The 27050-nt window shown below is 41.2% G+C and overlaps 1 protein-coding gene across 6 annotated transcripts; it reads left to right on the top strand.

The window, feature by feature from the left end:
• Positions 1–604: 604 nt before the first annotated feature.
• On the top strand, positions 605–15966 carry LOC120549485 (serine/threonine-protein kinase PAK 2-like). Of its 6 annotated transcripts, none has more exons than XM_039786446.1 (16): positions 605–986; positions 6122–6231; positions 6463–6656; positions 6765–6871; positions 7275–7422; positions 7515–7531; positions 7634–7747; positions 7951–8083; positions 8186–8249; positions 9747–9795; positions 10261–10373; positions 10550–10667; positions 11048–11147; positions 11290–11486; positions 12503–12640; positions 13920–15966. In XM_039786446.1, exons 3-16 carry the CDS (start codon positions 6479–6481, stop codon positions 14004–14006), a joined length of 1563 nt encoding a protein of 520 aa, XP_039642380.1. In that variant the 5' UTR covers positions 605–986; positions 6122–6231; positions 6463–6478; the 3' UTR covers positions 14007–15966. The 6 variants fall into 6 exon arrangements, with proteins under 6 accessions (XP_039642380.1, XP_039642384.1, XP_039642385.1 ...); XM_039786447.1 differs by lacking the exon at positions 605–986 and adding an exon at positions 4130–4236 and having other exon boundaries at positions 6122–6237; XM_039786445.1 differs by lacking the exon at positions 605–986 and adding an exon at positions 4130–4236.
• Positions 15967–27050: the final 11084 nt, after the last annotated feature.

Below are 27050 nucleotides of genomic sequence, written 5' to 3' on the forward strand. Positions count from 1 at the left end.
CATTTCACATATGCTAGCTGTATTGGCCTGTAGGTAATGATGTGATCCAAAATTTGCATCTGAAACTTGTCGTTTTTAAACCTAAGCAACATTCAGCCAGAACTGCAAACATTCAAATTAAATATACAAACATTTCATAATGGTACAGATAAACAAGAATATGAATTTAAATAAATAAAAATATTAATAACAATACAACATTTATATTATACTTTTAAAAGTTCACCGTACATTTTTACATATTTTTTAGTGTTTAGAGATAATTTCTAATATATATTCTTTAAATTCACTACTTTTAAATTGGGTTTTGACTGTCGGAAAACTACAGGCAAGCTGAACGTCACCTCAGGTTTTGGGAGACTGTAATCTTTATTTTCACAATATTCTGGCATTGTAAAGACAAAACAGTTGATCATGAAAATAATGAATGGAGTAATCAATAACGAAAATAATAATGTGCCCCTATCATAGATGTAGAGGTTGCAACACATTGGCTTAAAAAAGAAATATATATTATTTTTATTCTGAAATCAAAGTCACCTTGTTTCCGGTGTGTGTCCGTCTACTTTTACAGTCCGACAGTGCACAGCATTGGTGCAAAGCGGTAGCTTTTGCCAACTACACGCACTTACGCGCTCTCTGCGTTTTGTCCATAGACAGCATATAAGGTTTTGTCCGGTTTTCTCCAATGAGCGCTACGGAAGCCGTGTGGTTCGGATTCCTCTGTTTGTTTTCACGACGTTCCGCTTCATCCACGCCAGGTTCCTCCCCGGGCCAAGCAAAGAGACAGTAGTATTGGGGGAGAGAGACAGGATTAAAGTGTGTGATTAAAAACGATAACGTTTTTCTCACCACCAGGGAAGTTTTTGAAATCTCAGCGTCAAATCCGGGCTTTAAACGGAGTCAAAAATCACCAGAGACGGGGCGGAGTTTCGGGAGTTTTGGCTAGAGTGCGGTTGATTTTTTTTTGCTGTTGACAGCAACCGGTAAGTTTACATTTGCTCATTCAACACAGCCAATCAATCAATCTTACATAAAAATGGATTCTTTGGTAATAGTTTTGTTACTACATACTTTATTTTGGTACAGGAAGCAGTCAGACTGAGTGGCTTCTTCTATAACTGTGGAGGAGACACTTTTCTAGTCTCCTTAGGAGATAAAAAGTAAAAAGTCGGCTACAGCAGTCACGAGATCCAGATCCTAGTGTTAGTGGGTATTGTGGCTTGCTTTCTTTTAAATTCAAACCAAAGTATGAGAGTCTACGGGGACTCTATAGTATTGTAATAACACATAACACACACAACATCTGTAATAACAGCCAATGGAGTCTGGCATACTTTACTGAAATGGACCTGTGAATATCTGAAAGCAGTTCAGAAGCTGGTTTAATAAAAGGTAATTGAATAAAGCAGAAGACACGCGTGTAAAACGTGTGTTTCAAAGAATTCATTTTTATGTAAGATTGGCTATCACTTCATGTTATTCTGTGCAACAATGTACAACATTCATACAGTATACTGTATAGGAAGCTACACATTTGTTTGTACGTTTACAGCTCAGGGTTTCGCAATGATCACCTCTGCAAAAGCAGCAGTAAACTGGCTAGATGTATTGTATAGTTCTCTAAATAATTGTACCTACGTTTAGTTGCTTACCACCTGTGCTACCTACTAAATGTTTTTACCTGCAAACAACCACAAGGACACCAGACGTGTACTCCTGGCAGTGTGGAGAAGGCTTTAACAGCATTTAGACCTTCATGTAGCTATATTACAGAAAATATAATGCAAGAATGTGACCGGGGAAGTTTGGACTCATGCCTTCCAGGCTGATGCAGGGCCTTAGCTATTACCTTGTCTGCAACTGCTACACATCAGTGTACAAATCTGTGACTGTGATTCCTCAGTCCAGACTGGTATCCTGTGCCTACACTGGTTCAGTCATTCATGCCCTAAAACCTGAGTCCTGAGCTTGGTTTTGTACCTGGTACAAACTTTAGTGCAACCTGGGACTTCATGTTGCCAGGTTGGTAATTTGATTCGTCAAAATGTTGACACAGGGGTGGGGCAGCTGTTGGAATAACAGGATAAGGTGTTCAAGTGTGGGTGCGCAGCTGGGCTGTGTGTTTACGCCTCATTCACGGCCAGACCTATAATCAGTGAAGTGAACTGTAGAGGGAGTGTGTGTGCACATACATAGTACAAATGTGTGTGTGTGTCTGTGTGTGTGTGTGTTTCTGTGTGAGTGAATGAAGTGTTTGTGTGTGTCGGCTTCATCACTCCTTCCAGGAAGTCCTCCGCAGAATTTCCTTTTATAGAAGCCGAATACAAAAGGCCTGCTGTCCACTTCCTGTAAACAGCTCGGTGGCTGTGTTTGCTGCGCTCTGGTTGGCCGGCCCGGTCCTGTGACCCTCTGGGGCTCGGGGAGTTCCAGGATGAGGAAGTGGGCTTCCCTTGATGGCGGCCAGCCACAGGGAATAGAAAGTGCTCTGATGCAGCGAGAGAGCACAGAATGAGGAATAGAAATTATAAAGCCAGAGGGATGTGGCAGGCTCTGAGGCACGGCGATGATGAAAAGAGAGCTTCTGTGAATTGAGAACAGATGAGAGATGCAGTTGGATGCTGTCTGGATATGAAAAAGTATGTGTGGTTAGCAAGCATGCAGAGTTTAAGGGGAGGAATTAGAAAAAAATAAAAGCATAGAGAGAGGAATGTGAAGGAAAAGTGCAGCCTGCAATTAAAAGTGGAACATATCCACATCAATAGAGCTAAAACGATTAGGAACAAAATAAACGCCAAACATTAGCTAGTTCCAGCATAAAATGAGAGAATTTTTAAGACTGAATGATTAGTTAATTAATCATAAAAATAATGGTCAAATGAATCAATAATGTAACTATGTAACCAATAACTATTTTGATACCTTAACTAGGGTCTATGGTATCTGCAGAGACAAAATTGACATCTGTACACCAGCTGCCTCACTGAGTGAAACTCACTGAGATAAAAACTGTAAATTGCACCAAGACCACATTATGCACCAAGGATTGCTGTGAGGCCAAACATGTAGTCAGTGTCTCATTGTCACTGAATGCATGTAAATGCTTTTCTCTATTTCATATCCATATTGTATATCTAATAGAGGAAAGCAAGCAACAGTTCACATTTCTGAAGCTGTAACCACCAATCTTTGGCCTTTGTACTTGATAAATGGCTTAAAGGAATAGTTTTGGGAAATATGCACATTTCGCTTTTTTGCCAAGAGTTAGATTAGAAGATCAATATGATACATATCTGAAGCTAGCAGGCGGGGTTACCTTAGCTTAGCATTAAGACTGGAAAGAGTTAGTTAGCTTGGCCCTGTTTGAAGCCAGTAACTTCAAGCCAGTAACTTAGCACAGCAACATAGACCGGCACACGTTAGAGGCAGAATTGTTCTTTTTTTACACTTTTCTTGCTGTGTTTTCGGGTTAAGCTAAGCTAACCGGCTTCTGACTCCAGCTAGTATGGATCTTCTCCTCTAACTCTTGGCAAGAAACAATATTTCCAAAAATGTCCCAAAATTAAGTTAATGATTAAGCCTTGATCTCTGCTAACAATTTATCTAATTCATACATTAATCACGTAAGTAGTGCTAGGGTGTGTGCAGTAATAGAAACACACAAGCATGTAGCCTGCAGTACTGGCTGCTGATTCGTTCACCTGCCTGCACCCCTCAAAGTTGTTTTTGCTGCGCTCAGTAAGCTTAGCTCGAAGCTACATAAAAGATATTCAAGTCTTCACAATGGCGCCCCTGTTGGCATGGGAAATGTGTGTTTTAGGGCAGGGAATGAGGAGGAGCGTGTGTATATGTGTGCGGACAGGAGAACACGCCCAAGCCCTGCAGCTATGGAATTCCTACTGAGAGACAACTTGTCTCAGCCTAGCCAGCCAGCACCCAACATTCAGTCCAACACACACATACACACACACACACACTGACTTAGAAAATGCACATTAAGGCTGGACTGGGTCTAATTTTATCCTGCCCGGGCAAGAATACACTTGTCCCATCCAAGCTCGCTGAGGAATGAGGCCGCCTGCTAAGACCTGCCTTTAGAAGAGAAAAGAGGGGTAAGGAAACATTGAGAGCTAAGTAGATAAATGAGCACTGGAGAAAGAGGTGCATACACTGGGAATACATCAGTTTTTATTGTTTCCTTGGTCTTCTGTAGGACGCAGAAGAGGAAACGAACAGGTGAGTATTTAGCAGCTTTTATGGATGAGACAAAGGCATTGAAAAGGTGTTTGTGGGCGTAAAGAGAGCTAGAGGACTGTTCCATGTTCTGTAGGGGGGACTAGCTCATTGGGTGGTGTTTTTATAATGATGTGCCACATTGGAAAATGTTAGGTTTGATCAGCTTACATGATGTAAGTTGCCACTTTAGGTAGCTCACAGCCATCCTGTGATTCAAAATCATTGCATAGTAGTCAAGTCAACTGTATTGTCAATTCTGCAATATGTGCCTGACATACAGAGGAATCGAAAATAAGTTACTATCCGACCCACGGTGCAATAAGGACAGGTACAACAAGTATAATATACAAATAAAGATAAAAAGATAAGTAATATATATAATTATAAAGATCAGTAATATATACAGGTACTATACAATAATACATTATAAATAGTGCAAATGTAATGCAAAAACAAAGTATAGTATACAGTATAGAAAACTAAAGATATTGAAAATGTGCTATATAAAAGGAAGAGTTCAGTAGAGTCAGTAGCAGTGATAGCTAGGATAGTTTCCATCATAAAGCATCTGACTTACAGTACAGTGAATGTTTCAGAAATGATGCAGGGAGGGGAATCATTTATCCTTGAGGCAAGTTAGTGCTGATGTGTCTTCAACTAATGGCCTAAGGACTTTCTCGCTTTGTGTGAAAGGGCTTTTTCGATTACCTCAAAGTCTTAATGTGTGTGTAGGTTAATGTGTTCAGGACAGGAGTCTGTATCAAGATAGCTTCACAGGTTCAAGGTTCATTAATTGCCGTTATACAACTTAGGGTTGCACAACAAAAAGCAGTTGTAGTCCCTTTATGCTACTAAAATGGCTTGCATCTTAACATAAAAAATCAGGCAAATTGTCCATCAACTTTGACTACAATTGAACACCAAGCATCCCCGATGCAAACATAGAGTCCGCCTCCCCTCGTCCCACCAGAGTCCTGCGCTCTGTCGGCGCAGAACGCGGTCTGCCCGTCAAGGGAGAGTAACCGTACGATCCGGGATGCCGCGATGGAGCCAGGTCTCTGCAAGTCTCAGTTTTCCTGATTTAACTTATTTCATGGTGTTTTGTATCAGAGGGGAATCATGTTAGCAGAGCTGTTTCAGGAGGATTTATGTGTGAAGAAGAGGTCATAGGCATACCCACTGTACCTGAGCCACGTCTGTTATCCGGGTTTTAATATGTGGTGTGTCATTAGCGGTCAGACACAGGAAGTGAGGAAACCTTTGTTTGCTTCCTGTTTCCCGTCTGTGATGTCACCGAGAATGCAGGATGCTGCTCAGAGTCGATCAAACGGCTTGCAAGCTCTGCAAGACTGTAAGAGAGGTGTGTGTGCGTGTGTGCGTGTGTGTGTGTGTGTGTGTAATTTCACCATATTAGGGTAATGAATATAAAGTGTTTACTGTGGTGGAAGAAGTACTCAAATTAAGAATCAGTACATCAATGTTAAAATACTAAATTATGAGTAAATATCCTTTTATTCACAGTCCAACTTAATATGCCTAAAACAAGCCAACAAGATTGGAAACCACTGGTTTAATATACAACAATGCATTGCATTTTAGAACCTTATCATATGTAGTGGAGTGAAAGTATGAAGTAGCATGAAATCAAGTATAAATACTGCTAAATTCCCTAAGTACAGTACTTAACTGTTGTCTTCATTGTGTTATTGAGGTTTCACACTATCCAGCTCAGTTGTCCTCCTTTCTGAGCTGTTTGTCTTTTCACTCCTCTCCCTTTAGCTCCAGTTGTCATACCATTCTAACTCTTAGACACTCCTCTTTCTTTCTCTCTCTCTCTCTCTCTCTGCCCCTTTTCCTTCCTCATTCATGCGTAACCGTGAACAAGACTCAACACGTCACTTTGCCCATTCAGCGTTGCTTCCTGTTCACACTCTCTGTTCCCTTCGCTCCAACACGGTGCTGACCCACAGATTGTGGCATGGATGGATTAGTTAGGTCTGTGTGAGTTTTCCTTAATTTGTTGTTGAGTTGTTTCTTTCTCTGTGTAATGTAGGCTAAGCTACTCTTGGTTTACAGCCGTTTCTCAGTAGCATTTTGGGCTAACATGTATAGCTTTGACTAGCATTGTGAAATATGAAAAAAAACAGGAAGAAGTGATACCAGTGACTGAGCGTGCAACTGACTTACTCTATTTTTTATATGCATTGTCTCATCCTGTCCGTTCAGGTGTACGTGTGTGTAGATGTGTGACAGCGGAGTGTGTGAGGACAAGCCCCCCGCCCCCCCTGTCAGGATGAGCAGCCAAGGAGGAGGAGCCAAGGACCCCCAGTCGGCCAATCACAACTCTCGGCCACTGCCGTCCGTACCGGAGGAAAGGAAGTCCAGAAATAAGATAATCTCAATGTTTGCCCCTGAGAAAGGTGAGAGATGTGGAGAACACAGACATTTACGTAGACACACATAAGTGCAAAAAAAAACACGCACTGCAGCGGGTGACCAACACGTTGACCCTTAACCTTTACTTGCAGGAGGCAGGAAGAAGGACCGCGACAAGGACAGGCCTGAGATCTCCTCCCCCTCAGACTTTGAACACACCATCCATGTGGGTTTTGATTCTGTCACTGGAGAGTTTACTGTAAGTATCTAACCTTAAATTAATAATGTGCAATGTGCTTGTTTATAATTGGGACATTTTACAGACCAGAATTTGGCTTACTGCACCATTCAAACTTCTAACATTTTGGAAATACACTTATTTTCTTTCTTGCTGAGAGTTAGATGAGAAGATTGACGTCGCTCTCATGTCTGTACGCTAAATGTGTAGTTCGCCTCGAACCAATTAGCTTAGCTTAGCATTAGGACTGGAAACGGAGGTAAACAGCTTGCCTGGCTCTTTCCAAAATCTCACTAATTTCCCGCCACATATGTACCATATAGACATGAGAATTCTATCAATTTACTCATTTAACTCTTAAAGTGTATTTTATGGGTAGACCTCTGTATAGGTTTTTTAAATGTGTGTTTGTGTGTATGTCCAGGGCATGCCGGAGCAGTGGGCCCGTCTCCTACAGACCTCCAACATCAGTAAATCAGAACAGAAACAGAATCCTCAGGCCGTCCTCGACATTCTGAAGTTCTACGACTCCACCAGTGGAAAACAGAAATACCTCAGTTTTTCCGCCTCGGGTCAGTTTTATTTAGCTACACAGATAAATCAAAGTTTAATGTTGCAACTGTGCAGACTCACTCATCTGTCCTCACGCTTTTATCTCTTTCAGATAAAGACTCACAGTCGGTGAGGAGTTCATTCATCCCTTCCACTCTCATTCCTAACATTAAATTGAATACATTCAGCAGTTTCTGACTGTCCCTAATCTACGTATGTTTGCTGTTGCAGTCAGGCAAGCAGGGTTCAGCGACCTCTCCCTCAGGTGGAAAGGATGGAGACGATGATGAAGATGATGACACACCACCTCCAATTGTGGCACCGCGGCCGGAACACACAAAATCAGTGAGTCAAGATAAAAAGATTGTGATGTGTTGCTTTTAAAAACTTTAATTTGTTGTAATGTGTCTTTGTTGATACTGGTTTGCAGAGATACATTTAGTCTTTATGACTTTAAAGTAAGCTGAATATCCAATCTGCAGCTAAAAATAAGAAGGGGCAAATCACCCCAGGTCAGTATTGCTGAATTTGTTCCTGTGTTCGGTCAGATGTACACGAGGTCGGTGATAGACCCACTCCCAGCTACAGAGGTGGACGGCGCCTCTAAGGCAGGCGACAAACAGAAGAAGAAGGGAGGAGGAGGAGGCAAAATGACCGACGAGGAGATCATGGAGAAACTCAGTATGTAAAACACACACGCAGATACCCGCCAGAAATGACACATCGCGGGCAGAGCTGCATCTATTTTTGGATCTAGTAGAGCTGACTATTTTTGTCTCCTAGGAACGATTGTCAGCATTGGAGATCCTAAGAAGAAATACACCCGCTATGAGAAGATCGGCCAGGGGTGAGTCAGAATTCAGGATAATTTGAACACTGAAAATGTTTTTATGGAAGATGTTTATCGGGTTGCTAGTCCAAACAGACAAAAAGGAGAAGGTTATAACAGTTTTTTTATGATTGCTAAACGACAGTGGTCACAACTGAAGCCACATGTGCAAAACTCTAACCACAGTCTGCACTACCAACAGCCCCCTGAACTAAACTGTTCACATCATCTGCAAAACTCATTTCAAACAACACAACTCTTCACACACGTCTCCGAACAGACTCAGTGCAGCCAAACACTATGAACAATCCTCATCTAGATAACACACACCGTCACTCAGAACACACTGAGGGTAAAAACACTAGCATCAAACACCAATACACAAATTACAAACTCTTCATCTTTACAGTTTCAATAATTTGTTTTTTTAAGATTATTTTTTGGGCATGTTTAGGCCTTTATTGACAAGACAGCTGAAGAAATGAAAGGGGAGAGAGGGAATGACCTGCAGCGAAGGGCCGCAGGTCGGAGTCGAACCCAGGCCCACCCCGTCAAGGAGTAAACCTCGCTATATGGGCGCCTGCTCTACCAACTGAGCTATTTGGGTGCCCGCAGATTCAATCATTGTAGTGACTTCACACCTATCAATAGTTTCTTTAAAGAAAAGAGTGAAATTCTTTCAAGTGAACATTTTTATTTTATAACATACCAGTTTTTGTAGTAAAGAAAAAGGAATGAAAATCAGCAGTTTGCTTCAATAGATATAATTTTATTTTGCCTGTAATAGTTTATGTAATGACTGGAAAAAAAGTTCAAAACTAGAGGTATGTAATAACAAAGAACATTGGATGTCCTGGCTTGCCATGCACCTGCATCATCTCTAAATACAAAGTAATGTGGTGTTTCCATTGCTTCCACCTCCATTACTTTCTGAAAAACAGTAAATGTGCAGTTTTACTGTAGTAAAGGTAGTTTTCAAATTTTTTTTTAATAGCTGTGTCATCTGACCTGGACATATTGGTATCGTTGCTCTTTTACCTGTTCACTGTTTCTCTGAAACAGTATAGTGTATAACTGGTTCATTCTTATTTGGTGTTTCTTTATTTCCAAAAAAAAAGTCTTTCTGAGCTTTCCCTATATATATGCAGTATGTGTTCACTAACCGGTCTTTCAGTTGAAATTGCAATCAGCAGTGTTTGAAATACAGGCTGAAATCCATTGTGTTTTGAATGTGTGGTTAAGAGTTTTGACAGCAGTGTGTTAGCATTTGAACAAAGTGCTGTAAATCCACAGTGTTGTGCAGGTTGTGGTTAAAGTCATGGGATAAATGTGTAGAGTTCTGAAAACTGTGTTCAAGCAATGAAAAACAAACTAGAGATTGGTCCATATGAACTTCTGCTGTGCAGACTGTAGTTAGAGTTTTGTACATGTAGCTCCAGTCGTCCCCGCTGTCGTTTAGCAATCTGAAAAAAAACTGTAAAGGTTATTTCACTTCTTACTGTTTCTTACTTTCAGGGCATCTGGCACAGTTTACACGGCCATAGATGTTGCCACAGGACAAGAGGTAAGGTTACTTCTTCCTGTGTCCTTCTCTGCCTCTGCAAAAATGACCCAAACATCATTGGTAGGGTTGAAGCAATGGAAAGTAACTGAAAGAAATCACTGTTGGTTGAAGTGCTGATTCTGTTAAATTATTGTTATAGTTTAGGGAAGGCTTCTTTGTTTCAATACAGATATTTTACATTTGTTATTTTATATACTACAGAAACCTATCAAAGGAGAGATATCTTCCTCTTGCAACAAGATTTGTATTCAAAATACATACTAAAAACCTAACGTATATATCTATCTATCTAAAATATCTATGTTTTCTCTCGGCAGCTTCTGAATTTGACAGTCCAAATTTCAACAAGTTAAAAGTATGCCTACGGTATAGACTAGTGGCAAGTTAATTAGTTGTACCTTGCAATTTCCCATAAAGCTTGCGTGTATAGGCTGTACCACTTTTACAGGATGTTGTGTTCTGCAGGTGGCCATCAAACAGATCAACTTGCAGAAGCAGCCGAAGAAAGAGCTTATTATCAATGAGATCCTGGTCATGAAGGAGATGAAGAACCCCAACATTGTCAACTTCGTAGATAGGTAACACTGACCTAACACATACAGTACAGACAGACCTACAGCACACATCCACAGCACCAACTGTAAGTCGACTGCTCTGTGGATTTGACTGTGTGTGTGTGTGTGTGTGTGTGTGTGTGTGTGTGTGTGTGTGTGTGTGTGTGTGTGTGTGTGTGTGTGTGTGTGTGTTTTTTTAGTTTCCTCGTGGGAGACGAGCTTTTCGTGGTGATGGAGTACCTGGCTGGTGGCTCCCTAACTGATGTTGTGACAGAGACATGCATGGACGAGGCTCAGATCGCCGCCGTCTGCAGAGAGGTAGTATGACCCACTTACATCCTCTCATGTTAGCTTTTGGATCATTTATTGACCAGAGCCCGTATTTATCACGTGTCTTGTAAGAGTTACTTACCAAAATGTGTGCATCCCTGAGATCTAAGAAACGTGATAAATGCATTTCCTTCCTCATAACACATTTGCAAAGCCGATTTGTAATAAATGTTTAAAAACGGAATAGTTCACATCCATGTTTACAAGCTTGCAGTCTTCTCTCTCCCTCCCTGCATATTGCTGTGTTCCGCAATACTGCCACCTGTCGGTCAGCCGAATAGTGTGATAAGATTGGCAGGAATGTGTATAGCGTCACATGTGTGCTTGTGCTTTTGGGGATCCTAACCTTCCTCCCTCTCTGCGTTCAGGTCCTCCAGGCTCTGGAGTTTCTTCATGCCAACCAGGTCATCCACAGAGACATCAAGAGCGACAACGTATTGCTGGGGATGGACGGATCGGTCAAACTCAGTAAGGGAGAGCACTCGCATATATCTAACTGAATACTATTGCCACACTTCTTCTTTTTCTCATTTGCAGGTTTACTTTTAATCTTAACTGTGGTAAGGATCATGAATACATTGATCTCAACCATTCCTTTCTCTCTTTGCAGCCGACTTCGGCTTCTGCGCCCAGATCACGCCCGAGCAGAGCAAACGCAGCACCATGGTGGGAACCCCGTACTGGATGGCTCCAGAGGTGGTTACCAGGAAAGCCTACGGGCCCAAAGTGGACATTTGGTCTTTGGGGATTATGGCCATAGAGATGGTGGAGGGAGAACCTCCATATCTCAACGAGAACCCTCTCAGGGTGAGTGTGTGCTTGGAGAAAGAATGGCCAGGTGGCGGCCATTTCACTTATTTTCAGTTGGTTATGTAATTAGTCTTTTAGTTTAAAACATTTCAGAAAAAAAGCCCTTGGACAGAACCAGGCTTTTTTCACCTGTTCCCAGGCTTTGTGCTAAGCTAACCTAACTGGCTGTAGCTTCATATTTATTGGACAGATATGAACGTGGTATTGATCTTCTCATCTAACTCTAGTCAAGGAAGCAATAAACATATTTTCCAAAATGTCAGAACTTTTTCTTAACTTCCAATGGGAAAAGTAGTCCATAGTTCAGTTTCAGATTTTTCTATCGACGTTTTAGTGTCCCCATTGTGATCATTAAAGGTCCCATGGCATGAAAATTTTACTTTATGAGGTGTTTTAACATTAATATGAGTTCCCCCAGCCTGACTATGGTCCCCCGGTGGCTAGAAATGGTGATAGGTGTAAACCGAGCCCTGGGTATCCTGCTCTGCCTTTGAGAAAATGAAAGCTCAGATGAGCCGTTTTGGAATCTGGTCAAGGCTACCTCCCCCTTCTCTGCTTTGCCCGCCCAGAGAATTTGGCCAACCCATGAGAGAGAGACATCATGGCTTTCAAACGAGCAAAGTGCCAGTTGGTCAAGGCCACACCCCACCCTCCACCTTGCCCCCCTCTCTCCTCCTCAATAGCTAAAGACACAGAAATGGCACATCCTAAGGAAAGCTCATTGTGGGACTGGCTCTAGTGGCTGTAGTTCTGCACCAAAGCTGAATTTCGGGAAAGAGACTTCAGATACAGTATTAGGGGACCACTAAGGTCTATATAAAAGCATCCAAAGAGCACCATGTCATGGGACCTTTAAGTATCACATTTGATCATTAGTATTAACAAAAGGGCTGGAAAAACAAAATAATTGGAATCTGTCAGATGTTAGCAAAAGTCTTTAAAGGAATGAATGTTGAAATGCTTAAAGATTATATTATACTGCTTTTCTCAACTTGATATTGTGCTCGTCTTAGGCATTGTATTTAATCGCCACCAATGGGACTCCGGAGCTGCAGAGTCCAGAGAAGCTGTCTCCTGTCTTCAGATCCTTCCTGACCCGCTGTCTGGAGATGGACGTGGAGAAAAGAGGATCAGGCAGAGAACTGCTGCAGGTAGAAAAGGCCTACACCCTTAATTTATGAATATATCCCTCTTGATCTACAGATTTTTTTCTCAATTAATCGTTTTAATAAATTTGCACCCTAGCGGCAGCAAATTTAATTTGCAGCCAGGGGGATCTAGGCACTCTCCGTTGACTTGCGAGTTGGAAAAACCAAACTCTAGTCAGGCCAATCACATCATGTATAGAGTCAGTGGGCGGGCTTATGGCTGCTGCTGCTGGGAACAGCGGTCTTCTGGAAGACTTGGAGTTAAGCTTTTCTTTGAGAAAAGAACAAAGAACGGCACAGAAATCATTCTTAAAAAAGGAAGATGTGTTCGGAGTTTTGCCGACTGGATACGGCAAAAGTTTCATCTATCAACTAGCGTTGCTCTGCCTGGTTGTAGCGCTATCCTATTGCGTGCAGAGGGAATTTGAAAGACAACCGTTTATCCCGCCCCTCGGATTGAGCCCTGTCAATGGTGAGTTCCCAGACCCAACATCTTGATGTGGGTCTGGCTTGTCAGGCTATCGTTTTAACCGTTTATTGTCTTGATTATTTTCTAAGAAATGTCAGAAAATAGCAAGACAATGCCCAGTACGATTTCTTAGGCCCTGTTTATACAAATATGCTCGCTGGTGAAAAACGTAATTTTTTTTATCAGATGTGCCTTTCGTTTAGACGCTGAGCCCGTTTTTGGGGCTTAAAAACACAAAAAAGTAAACCACCCTCCAAATTGAAATCTTAAACGCTCCATGCGTTCCCGTCTCAAGGGTAAAAATGCACTGTTTGTGTGTGTGTGTTGTGGTAGCTGTGCGTGTGCGTGCATTGTTTGGAGCAATAACTCCACTTCCTCATCTGTCCAGACAAAATTGTCAGCTTTTGTTGTTTGCTTCCCGCTACTAGGGAGAGAAGTAGAAGGAAGGTTCTACGCAGGCACGCGGACTTAGTGGTGTTGTGTGGCAGTGCTTCACACTAGGCCTACCACCTAGCCGCCTGGTGTGCATACTACATCGAATTTCACACACCTTTGCGTCACCATATGCACGCAGATTTCCCCCCCAAAACGCTCGTCTAAATGCGGAATAAAAAGTGAGAACGCAACGCCACTTTTGCGTTTTCTCTTCAGATCGTTTCCGTCTAAACATAGCCTCAGAGTCCAAAATGACATGTTTTGTCCAATCCACAGCCCCAAATCCCTGTGCACACATTTTTAATCCCAAAAATGTAGTTCATTCTGCAACTTATTATTATGTTTCATGTGTGCACTTCTTTGTCCGTCTGTCTGTAGCACCCATTCCTGAAGCTGGCCAAGCCTCTGTCCAGCCTCACCCCGCTCATCCTGGCAGCCAAGGAGGCCATGAGGAGCAACCGCTAAATCCCAGTCTCTAAGGACTATAAGAGCTGACACCAGTGGCACCCAATCCAGCCGGCAACTTCTACTGGTCTCCGTTTGATGACTGTCAGCACCCTGCTAGTGTTTGTGTTTCTTCAAAGGGTCACAACATGCTTCTCCACTCCTCCCAGTGTTTTTTTGTACTGATGCCAGATTTATCTTATGTTTTGTGCCTTGTTCTAAAGCCGCATACAGCCATAATGGCTTTTCTATTTGTTGCAGCCAGAGCACGTGTGTGTTGTTGATGTTGACGCTGGTTACTACAGTATGCATATCAGGAACGCGGGGATCGCAATTGCAAAGGTTCAAGACTCTTTGCACACCGACGGCCATATTCACAAAGGATCTTATCCCTCAGAGGCGTTTTTTTTGTTTGAATAGATGGTGAAGTTCTTCAGGCCTGCAAAATGCATTTGTACAAGGAGTGGCGAGTTGTGCAAATCATCACCTCTGGTTTTACTGGATTGTTTTAAATTTGCCAGTGAACTGATCTTAATTTTCTCACTGTCCTTTTTATTAGTTGTTTATCATATTTTGTTGGCCGGTAGTGACTTACTGTAGGAGCCCTTTAGACTTAAAGTTTGGACAATCACATTCTTTATTTTTAGTGTCCTCTCACTCGTCCAGTTAGGAGCTGAAAGTTAAATTCTTTTGTATTAGATAAAAGTTTTATGACATTTGCGACCTTCTTCATTGAGAGAATGTTTATGTGGAGAGGCTGGAACCTTTGCAACTGGTTTCCATGGTTGCTGTTGCTATGGTGGTTGCACATGTGCGTCCTGAAAGTTTTGTAAGTGACATGGAAAACTAAAGTGTACCAAATACTGTGCTGGACTGTGGCTCACAGCATGGGACAGTGCAGTCTTTGTGCCCTGGGAAAGCCAAATCAGTGTGTCCATTTGACCCTGTGTCTCACTGAAAATGTCACCATTCTATTAAAAGGAATGGGATTCTAGTTTCTGTACATGAAACCTTTTTTATTTTATAATGGTAGATAAAAAAAGGCCCATATATTTTTCTGTTGTGGATTTCCACCCTCTGGTGGCAGCTTCGGGTGTTACCAAGCACCAACATTTTCATTAACACTCAAACTTTACACACCTCTGCTATCAAACTCTCTGTGCAGGCTCTTCTACAAACTATGCAAACCCATCTGAACACTCTGATGTTTAAAGTCACATTTCTATCACTATGATGTTTCTTCTAGATGTTCTGTTTGTCTTTAGGTGTGCCTTTTGCAATAGATGCCTTACTGTCGGTGTGTTGGTGTGAGTACAACGCAAAGACTGGATGAAATTGTGCGAATGTGTTAAACTGGAGGAAGACTTTGCATTATTTTTGTATATTATGTATTGGTGATGTCCTGTATTTTTAACAGCTTTTAAAAAGTATGTATATCATTGTTTTATATTTTTTACTAACACAACAGAAGGCAAATTAGTTTTTTTTTTTTTGTGTGTACCAATTCATACCCAGTTCCCTGAACTGTGTAATTATGGCCTTCAAACCATAAATTGTATTGATAGGCCTAAGACAATCGGGTAAAGCAGTATTAAGAAATGATTGTTTTAACCTGCTTGGAGTATCAAATGAGATTGGTTTATACCAGCATTTTTCCAGCATGATTAGACAATCACTAGAAAGCGTTTAAAAACATTGACTAAATGTGCCTTTAACAGATACATGATGCAGTAAAACCCACACGAATGGTACTCAACAGGTTGACACACACATACTGAGTACTTGCGAATATTATTTACTAGCTGGAAATACACTGTTATGTTGCTTTTGACCAGAACACACATTCCAGTTATACATGTAATATGAATGTTCGAATAGTGTAAAATGAATGTGTTATTGTTAATCATGAAACCAACAATTTCTGGCATTGAATATCATCCAAGCAGTATGTAAATTATTATTAAAGGTGGACCTTAACAGGCTTGTGTCTGGATCACTGGACGGGCCTACCTGGCTTAGGGGCCTGTGTTGTCCGGGGCCCCTGGGCAAGAGCTTCTGTTTGAAGAGACTGGTAGCATTCATTGTTGGAAAGTCAATCAAACAACTACAATGAGATGCAAAATACTTCAAAAAGAGATGAAAAAAAATGACCACCACAGATACGTAAAATAACACAGATGCAACACAACCACAAAGAGACGCAAAATGACAAAGAAAATACACACAAGGAGACGCAAAACCGACAAAACTACTTCTAAGAGACACCAAACAACCACAGAGAGAGACAAATCAACCTCAAAGGGTCAAAAAAACATAGCCATAAAGAGACTAAAAACTACTTTAAATAGAAAACATCTACAGTCATACAAAACGTCTACAAAGACTGAGGATCTTGCTCCTATAAAGCAGGGATGGGTGTTCTGTCCATAATGTGAATGATTCAAATTAATTTACATTATCCTATTTTGACACAAGATAGCATAGCAGTATTCATCTTTATGTGGCAGAAACATACACAATTCTCACAGGCACATCGTATCCACCCACATACATCATTTGAATATCTGTTGTGCTTCCCTGCACATCAGCTGGTTTTAAGCCAAGTCTTATGCCAAGTAACACATTATTTTATTATTTTATCTCACACAAGCATACATCCATAATGAAGATGTTACAGGTTTTCCTGGTGATACCGCCTGTCCAATTTCAGGGTGAGATACTGATTTGATGTCATTGGCTGTATAGCAAGTGCACTAACCAACCTTTAAATATACAGTTGGTTTTATGTTAGAACTGTTCTTATAATATATTACATGCAAAGTTTTATTTTCTTCGTTATTCGTCACATACAAACAGTACAATTCTATTACTGCATTTAACCAATCGTAACTATTAGGAGCAGTGGATAGTTATACATACAGCAACTTGGGACTCAGCGTCTTGCGCGCGGGGACATTTTGACATGTGGCAAGAGGGGCCTGGGATTGATCCGGACCTACCTTTGTGGTTATTGGGGCGACATTCTACCTCCAAGCCACAAGCCACCCGATGTGATCGATGACCAATCCAACCTTGACTCAGTCTCTTGTATCAAACTCTGTTGGTGTGGGAGAATCGGCCTCTCTGAGCTGCACAGCCAGTACAGGAGTTGATGATGATGTCAGTTGGTACCTGCAGAAACCTGGGCGAACTCCCAAATGGCTGTTTTACAAAATAAGTAGCCGTCAATCTGTTACTCTGAGTCGTTTCAGCAGCAGTGGAGTCCAGGATGAAGATGCAGGAGATTACAACTGTATGGTACCATATCATATACAGTGATACAGAGTCATACAAAAACCTCCATCAAATTAGACTGCATACAGATCACTGTGTTGCAGCTGTGACCTGCTACAGGAGATTTTGATATGCACCACGGCTCACCTGGAAATAGCACAGTCACCCAAAGCACAACTTAACAGAAACGTCATCAAGTTCAACCCCAATCAAAAGGGGAAGTGAAACTCAGATGTTCATGTCCCTGACAGTCAGGTTTTGTTCCCTTTTACCGCTCCAGATGTTCAATAATGCACACAGTCACAAGAAACAATAAAAATGAATACAGACTCTTTTTACACATAATCTAAAGTACACTTTGTGACATAGTGTTGCACATTTTTGCAGAAAACAGGCAATACAACTAAATACAGTGTGTATGATGAATATACATGATGAATGTATTTCTGAAGTTTACTATAGGCTTTAATATGAAAATAAAATCAAGATTCGGAGAGCAGACCTTAACAGTCAAGATTTCCTCCCTTAAGAGTTTCAGCAGCACCTCATGTTGTGTCGATGCGCAATGACGAATGGCTTTTGTGATCGGAGGGTTTGAAATTTTTAGTTTTTGTTGTTTTAGAGCAGACAAATAAAACAACACACATTCAACACACACACCTGTGTAAGATACCTTAGGAGGGATTCAGACCCACGTCCCCGGGGCGGTGTCCTTCACCAATGGACCATCTCTGGCGCCGGATAAACACCCAAAAACCAGAGAGACAAAGAAGATGAGACTGGAGCTGCAGAGAAACAAAGTTTACAGACTTAAACAGATTGACACTGAAAGATTAGATTAAATTAGATTCAACTTTATTGTCGTTGCACAAGTAAGGACAACCAGTACAACAAAATGCAGTTTAACATCAAACCAGTAGTGCAATCATTAAAAGTGCTTTTTCTTTATAGCAGTGCTTAAAAAAGACATAAAACACAGAATGCAGTATGATCATGTTAGTCCATTATTAAAGTGGATTAGCAAATAAAGTGCATAGAGTTCTGAGAAATCAGACAGTCCATAGTCCATATAATAGTAGAGACAGAATGCAGTATGATCAAATATAGTGCTTTGTTTGAGGTGCATTAATAAAGGGCATGGTGATCAGAGGTAGTCAGACAGTCCATAGTCCATGTGCAAAAGAAGAGGGGGTGGAGCAGAGCGGTGCAGGGGCTAGTGTTGGGTCTTGGTGTTGAGAAGCGTCTTGGTGTTTCTGAGCCTGCTGGTGCGACTCCTAAGGCTCCTGTAACGTCTCCCAGACGGGAGGATGGAGAACAGTCCATGACTGGGGTATGTGTGTGTGTGTGTGTGTGGCCCTCGATGATATTGTGTGCACATCGTAAAACACCGGTGGTGAAGGTCAGTGATGGCCGGGAGTGATGTGCCAATGATTTTTTGAGCAGTTTTTTTACCACTCGCTGTAGGGCTTTCCTGTCAGCCATTGTGCAGACTGGAGCTGCAGAAACTTCATCTTCATCAACCTGCAGAGAAACAAAGTTTACAGACTGAAACAGATTCACACTGAAACATGTTGACAAAGTCTGATTCTTCTCTGTGTGAGAGTCACTCCACATCTTAGGTTTCTGTCAGCTCAGCTGGTAAAAATGCAGTTTTACAGTGTGAAGGTTGTGGGTTGAAATCCCACCTGGACTGTTTGTCTTTTCCTTTTTTCAACTTTTAGAGGACTATATAATAAAGCCTTCTCTTATTGTGGCTTCTCCACATGAAGGGCCCACCAGAGGACACATCATCATGTTTTCTTGCCCATTGGGCCTCAGGAGAGGGTACTCCATGATATTATATCTACGGGCATCCAAGAGGACACTTTGCAGCCTACTTTCGAACATTATCTGACCTTTGACCCACTGGTCCACTAGTGTCCCAACTGAAGCATCTGGATTAACAGATTGAAGTACATGATCAGTGATGAACACAAAATCAATCTTGTGTCATTGTGAAGATATTTAACCTGTACAGCCAGCAGAGGGCAGTCTGTATCTATTTATGAGCACAAAGGCCTTTGGGAAATTTTGCAGAGAGAAGAGGAACAGAAAGTCCAAATATTCTACATGTTCTTAATCCGTCCACAGGGAGATGTAGCCTCTACTGACTCCACTTCATCTCTCCCTTTCTGTTTCACAAGGACAGGTGTACCCAGATGTGTTTTGCATGATTTTCATGCATCACTGCTCCTCACAGTTTTAAGTTCTTATGTCACAGAGAGTCTGGACTGTTTCCATGCACTCACACTGAAAACTGCATCAGGATGATGTTGCCAATAACTCTGTTTGTCATGTTGGGTTTTCTGAGTCAGGGTGAGAGATTTTGAAAGTGTATCTGACATTTAAGGAGAATTTGATGTGTGGTGCAATTTCTGTTTGTTCTTTTAATGTTTGCGTCCAGTTTTCTTTGCGTTTTGGTCTTATTCTTCTTATTATAATTTAAACTTCTGATCCATGTTGTTGCCTATCTAACATTTCTTCTTAGGGTCATATTTCTTTTATCATTTCAGAGTCGTCTGCCAACAATTTTCTGACTCAGGCTGACAAATCCAAGTCTGTTAGTCTTGGAGGGACTGTGACCATCAGCGCCTCAGGGAGTTCAAATATTGGTGCTGATCTCAGTTGGTACCTTCAGAAACCTGGACAGGCTCCCAAACTTCTTATATACTCTTCATCAACTCTCTTCACTGGAACTCCTCCTCGATTCAGTGGCAGTAGATCTGGTTCTCACTACACTTTAACCATCAGTGGTTTTAAGGCTGAAGATGCTGGAGATTACTACTGTCTGGGCTACCATGGTGGAGCGTTTACACAGTGATTTGTCGCCGTACAAAAACCTCCTTCAGTTTGACTGAAGTGAAAGCGGCCTGCTGCAGGTGCAGAGGGTTGGTGAAGAGACTGTGATGAGGAGAACTGGTCCAGTGAACACAACACAAGAGTCATCAAGCAGAACCACAATGAATCTAAATCAAACTGACACAAACTCACAGACGCTCTTACACATATAGTTTTAAACTTATATTCCTGTAAGTTAATTGAATGTCTTTATGAGTAAACTGGGAAAGTTGAATTGTTGTTGGACTACAGTTATATATATTTAATTATTATTCTTCATTTAAAAGTGTTTTATATTCAAATGTCACAAATTGATAAGCCACAACACCTTCCTGTATTGTCATGTATAGTATGATATTAGGTATGCAGTGAGAAGATCAAGAAAGTATTATTATATATTATATTATAAAAGAAATACAAAGACACTGACTCATTATAATCCACAGTTTTATTTAATGATGGTTTAATTTTCATTCCACATTTTTGATGAATGAATACTTTCTGTTGGAGTGAAACTAATAAAATTCAGTTAAAATGAAAAGTGATGAACATTAAGAAGAACATGCAGAAGATGAGTATAAAAGCAACATGCACACTAAAACAGAGAGTAGAGAGCTGTGAAACGTGCAGAAATATGTGAGCAGAGGAGATGTTAGTTGTTAGTGTGTAATGTAATTAGTCTTTTAGTTTAAAACATTTCAGAAAAAAAAGCCCTTGGACAGAACCAGGCTTTTTTCACCTATTCCCAGGCTTTGTGCTAAGCTAACCTAACTGGCTGTAGCTTCATATTTATTGGACAGATATGAACGTGGTATTGATCTTCTCATCTAACTCTAGTCAAGGAAGCAATAAACATATTTTCCAAAATGTCAGAACTTTTTCTTAACTTCCAATGGGAAAAGTAGTCCATAGTTCAGTTTCAGATTTTTCTATCGACGTTTTAGTGTCCCCATTGTGAACTTTAAAGGTCCCATGGCATGAAAATTTTACTTTATGAGGTGTTTTAACATTAATATGAGTTCCCCCAGCCTGACTATGGGTCCCCAGTGGCTAGAAATGGTGATAGGTGTAAACCGAGCCCTGGGTATCCTGCTCTGCCTTTGAGAAAATGAAAGCTCAGATGAGCGTTTTGGAATCTGGTCAAGGCTACCTCCCCCTTCTCTGCTTTGCCCGCCCCAGAGAATTTGGCCAACCCATGAGAGAGAGCATCATGGCTTTCAAACGAGCAAAGTGGCAGTTGGTCAAGGCCACACCCCCACCCTCCACCTTGCCCCCCTCTCTCCTCCTCAATAGCTAAAGACACAGAAATGGCACATCCTAAGGAAAGCTCATTGTGGGACTGGCTCTAGTGGCTGTAGTTCTGCCAAAGCTGAATTTTGGGAAAGAGACTTCAGATACAGTATTAGGGGACCACTAAGGTCTATATAAAAGCATCCAAAGAGCACCATGTCATGGGACCTTTAAGTATCACATTTGATCATTAGTATTAACAAAAGGGCTGGAAAAACAAAATAATTGGAATCTGTCAGATGTTAGCAAAAGTCTTTAAAGGAATGAATGTTGAAATGCTTAAAGATTATATTATACTGCTTTTCTCAACTTGATATTGTGCTCGCCTTAGGCATTGTATTTAATCGCCACCAATGGGACTCCGAGTCGGCAGAGTCCAGAGAAGCTGTCTCCTGTCTTCAGATCCTTCCTGACCCGCTGTCTGGAGATGGACGTGGAAAAAGAAAAGAGGATCAGGCAGAGAACTGCTGCAGGTAGAAAAGGCCTACACCCTTAATTTATGAATATATCCCTCTTGATCTACAGATTTTTTTCTCAATTAATCGTTTTAATAAATTTGCACCCTAGCGGCAGCAAATTTAATTTGCAGCCAGGGGGATCTAGGCACTCTGCGTTGACTTGCGAAGTTGGAAAAACCAAACTCTAGTCAGGCCAATCACATCATGTATAGAGTCAGGTGGGGCTTTATGGCTGCTGCTGCTGGGAACAGCGGTCTTCTGGAAGACTTGGAGTTAAGCTTTTCTTTGAGAAAAGAACAAAGAACGGACAGAAATCATTCTTAAAAAAGGAAGATGTGTCTGGAGTTTTGCCGACTGGATACGGCAAAGTTTCATCTATCAACTAGCGTTGCTCTGCCTGGTTGTAGCGCTATCCTATTGCGTGCAGAGGGAATTTGAAAGACAACCGTTTATCCCGCCCCTCGGATTGAGCCCTGTCAATGGTGAGTTCCCAGACCCAACATCTTGATGTGGGTCTGGCTTGTCAGGCTATCGTTTTAACCGTTTATTGTCTTGATTATTTTCTAAGAAATGTCAGAAAATAGCAAGACAATGCCCAGTACGATTTCTTAGGCCCTGTTTATACAAATATGCTCGCGGGTGAAAACGTTAATTTTTTTTAATCAGATGTGCCTTTCGTTTAGACGCTGACGCCATTTTTGGGGCTTAAAAACACAAAAAAAAAAATCTTAAAAACGCTACACCATTGCGTTCCCGTCTCAAGGGTAAAAATGCAGTGTGTGTGTGTGTGTGTGTGTGTGTGTGTGTGTGTGTGTGTGCGCGTGTGCGTGTGCGTGCATTGTTTGGAGCAATAACTCCACTTCCTCATCTGTCCAGACAAAATTGTCAGCTTTTGTTGTTTGCTTCCCGCTACTAGGGAGAGAAGTAGAAGGAAGGTTCTACGCAGGCACGCGGACTTAGTGGTGTTGTGTGGCAGTGCTTCACACTAGGCCTACCACCTAGCTGCCTGGTGTGCATACTACATCGATTCTACACACCTTTGCGTCACCATATGCACGCAGATTTCCCCCAAAACGCTTCGTCTAAACGCGGAATAAAAGTGAGAACGCACGCCACTTTTCGTTTTCTCTTCAGATCGTTTCCGTCTAAACATAGCCTCAGAGTCCAAAATGACATGTTTTGTCCCAAATTCCTGTGCACACATTTTTAATCCCAAAAATGTAGTTCATTCTGCAACTTATTATTATGTTTCATGTGTGCACTTATTTGTCCGTCTGTCTGTAGCACCCATTTCCTGAAGCTGGCCAAGCCTCTGTCCAGCCTCACCCCGGCTCATCCTGGCAGCCAAGGAGGCCATGAGGAGCAACCGCTAAATCCCAGTCTCTAAGGACTATAAGAGCTGACACCAGTGGCACCCAATCCAGCCGGCAACTTCTACTGGTCTCCGTTTGATGACTGTCAGCACCCTGCTAGTGTTTGTGTTTCTTCAAAGGGTCACAACATGCTTCTCCACTCCTCCCAGTGTTTTTTGTACTGATGCCAGATTTATCTTATGTTTTGTGCCTTGTTCTAAAGCCGCATACAACCATAATGGCTTTTCTATTTGTTGCAGCCAGAGCACGTGTGTGTTGTTGATGTTGACGCTGGTTACTACAGTATGCATATCAGGAAACGCGGGATCGTAATTGCAAAGGTTCAAGACTCTTTGCACACCGACGGCCATATTCACAAAGGATCTTATCCCTCAGAGGCGTTTTTTTTGTTTGAATAGATGGTGAAGTTCTTCAGGCCTGCAAAATGCATTTGTACAAGGAGTGGCGAGTTGTGCAAATCATCACCTCTGGTTTTACTGGATTGTTTTAAATTTGCCAGTGAACTGATCTTAATTTTCTCACTGTCCTTTTTATTAGTTGTTTATCATATTTTGTTGGCCGGTAGTGACTTACTGTAGGAGCCCTTTAGACTTAAAGTTTGGACAATCACATTCTTTATTTTTAGTGTCCTCTCACTCGTCCAGTTAGGAGCTGAAAGTTAAATTCTTTTGTATTAGATAAAAGTTTTATGACATTTGCGACCTTCTTCATTGAGAGAATGTTTATGTGGAGAGGCTGGAACCTTTGCAACTGGTTTCCATGGTTGCTGTTGCTATGGTGGTTGCACATGTGCGTCCTGAAAGTTTTGTAAGTGACATGGAAAACTAAAGTGTACCAAATACTGTGCTGGACTGTGGCTCACAGCATGGGACAGTGCAGTCTTTGTGCCCTGGGAAAGCCAAATCAGTGTGTCCATTTGACCCTGTGTCTCACTGAAAATGTCACCATTCTATTAAAAGGAATGGGATTCTAGTTTCTGTACATGAAACCTTTTTTATTTTATAATGGTAGATAAAAAAAGGCCCATATATTTTTCTGTTGTGGATTTCCACCCTCTGGTGGCAGCTTCGGGTGTTACCAAGCACCAACATTTTCATTAACACTCAAACTTTACACACCTCTGCTATCAAACTCTCTGTGCAGGCTCTTCTACAAACTATGCAAACCCATCTGAACACTCTGATGTTTAAAGTCACATTTCTATCACTATGATGTTTCTTCTAGATGTTCTGTTTGTCTTTAGGTGTGCCTTTTGCAATAGATGCCTTACTGTCGGTGTGTTGGTGTGAGTACAACGCGAAAGACTGGATGAAATTGTGCGAATGTGTTAAACTGGAGGAAGACTTTGCATTATTTTTGTATATTATGTATTGGTGATGTCCTGTATTTTTAACAGCTTTTAAAAAGTATGTATATCATTGTTTTATATTTTTTACTAACACAACAGAAGGCAAATTAGTTTTTTTTTTTGTGTGTACCAATTCATACCCAGTTCTCTGGAACTGTGTAATTATGGCCTTCAAACCATAAATTGTATTGATAGGCCTAAGACAATCGGGTAAAAGCAGTATTAGGAAATGATTGTTTTAACCTGCTTGGAGTATCAAATGAGATTGGTTTATACCAGCATTTTTCCAGCATGATTAGACAATCACTAGAAAGCGTTTAAAAACATTGACTAAATGTGCCTTTAACAGATACATGATGCAGTAAAACCCACACGAATGGTACTCAACAGGTTGACACACACATACTGAGTACGCGCAAATACTATTTACTAGCTGGAAATACACTGTTATGTTGCTTTTGACCAGAACACACATTCCAGTTATACATGTAATATGAATGTTCGAATAGTGTAAAATGAATGTGTTATTGTTAATCATGAAACCAACAATTTCTGGCATTGAATATCATCCAAGCAGTATGTAAATTATTATTAAAGGTGGACCTTAACAGGCTTGTGTCTGGATCACTGGACGGGCCTACCTGGCTTAGGGGCCTGTGTTGTCCGGGGCCCCTGGGCAAGAGCTTCTGTTTGAAGAGACTGGTAGCATTCATTGTTGGAAAGTCAATCAAACAACTACAATGAGATGCAAAATACTTCAAAAAGAGATGAAAAAAAATGACCACCACAGATACGTAAAATAACACAGATGCAACACAACCACAAAGAGACGCAAAATGACAAAGAAAATACACACAAGGAGACGCAAAACCGACAAAACTACTTCTAAGAGACACCAAACAACCACAGAGAGAGACAAATCAACCTCAAAGGGTCAAAAAAACATAGCCATAAAGAGACTAAAAACTACTTTAAATAGAAAACATCTACAGTCATACAAAACGTCTACAAAGACTGAGGATCTTGCTCCTATAAAGCAGGGATGGGTGTTCTGTCCATAATGTGAATGATTCAAATTAATTTACATTATCCTATTTTGACACAAGATAGCATAGCAGTATTCATCTTTATGTGGCAGAAACATACACAATTCTCACAGGCACATGCGTATCCACCCACATACATCATTTGAATATCTGTTGTGCTTCCCTGCACATCAGCTGGTTTTTAGGCGCCAAGTCTTATGCCAAGTAACACATTATTTTATTATTTTATCTCACATAAGCATACATCCATAATGAAGATGTTACGGGTTTTCCTGGTGATACCGCCTGTCCAATTTCAGGGTGAGATACTGATTTGATGTCATTGGCTGTATAGCAAGTGCACTAACCAACCTTTAAATATACAGTTGGTTTTATGTTAGAACTGTTCTTGATATAATATATTACATGCAAAGTTTTATTTTCTTCGTTATTCGTCACATACAAACAGTACAATTCTATTACTGCATTTAACCAATCGTAAATATTAGGAGCAGTGGATAGTTATACATACAGCAACTTGGGACTCAGCGTCTTGCGCAGGGACATTTTGACATGTGGCAAGAGGGGCCTGGGATTGATCCGCCCACCTTGTGGTTATTGGGCGACATTCTACCTCCAAGCCACAAGCCACCCGATGTGATCGATGACCAATCCAACCTTGACTCAGTCTCTTGTATCAAACTCTGTTGGTGTGGGAGAATCGGCCTCTCTGAGCTGCACAGCCAGTACAGGAGTTGATGATGATGTCAGTTGGTACCTGCAGAAACCTGGGCGAACTCCCAAATGGCTGTTTTACAAAATAAGTAGCCGTCAATCTGTTACTCTGAGTCGTTTCAGCAGCAGTGGAGTCCAGGATGAAGATGCAGGAGATTACAACTGTATGGTACCATATCATATACAGTGATACAGAGTCATACAAAAACCTCCATCAAATTAGACTGCATACAGATCACTGTGTTGCAGCTGTGACCTGCTACAGGAGATTTTGATATGCACCACGGCTCACCTGGAAATAGCACAGTCACCCAAAGCACAACTTAACAGAAACGTCATCAAGTTCAACCCCAATCAAAAGGGGAAGTGAAACTCAGATGTTCATGTCCCTGACAGTCAGGTTTTGTTCCCTTTTACCGCTCCAGATGTTCAATAATGCACACAGTCACAAGAAACAATAAAAATGAATACAGACTCTTTTTACACATAATCTAAAGTACACTTTGTGACATAGTGTTGCACATTTTTGCAGAAAACAGGCAATACAACTAAATACAGTGTGTATGATGAATATACATGATGAATGTATTTCTGAAGTTTACTATAGGCTTTAATATGAAAATAAAATCAAGATTCGGAGAGCAGACCTTAACAGTCAAGATTTCCTCCCTTAAGAGTTTCAGCAG

Source organism: Perca fluviatilis, chromosome 20 (assembly GCF_010015445.1).
Source record: "Perca fluviatilis chromosome 20, GENO_Pfluv_1.0, whole genome shotgun sequence".
Taxonomy (NCBI): Eukaryota; Metazoa; Chordata; class Actinopteri; order Perciformes; family Percidae; genus Perca; species Perca fluviatilis.

Bases quoted from the DNA above. Each gene is read 5' to 3' on its own strand.
- LOC120549485 (XM_039786446.1), top strand. From the start codon at position 6,479: ATGTGTGACAGCGGAGTGTGTGAGGACAAGCCCCCCGCCCCCCCTGTC. The intron at 9,796-10,260 runs GTAAGGTTACTT...TGTGTTCTGCAG, and splicing joins ATGTTGCCACAGGACAAGAG to GTGGCCATCAAACAGATCAA. The intron at 10,374-10,549 runs GTAACACTGACC...GTGTTTTTTTAG, and splicing joins ATTGTCAACTTCGTAGATAG to TTTCCTCGTGGGAGACGAGC.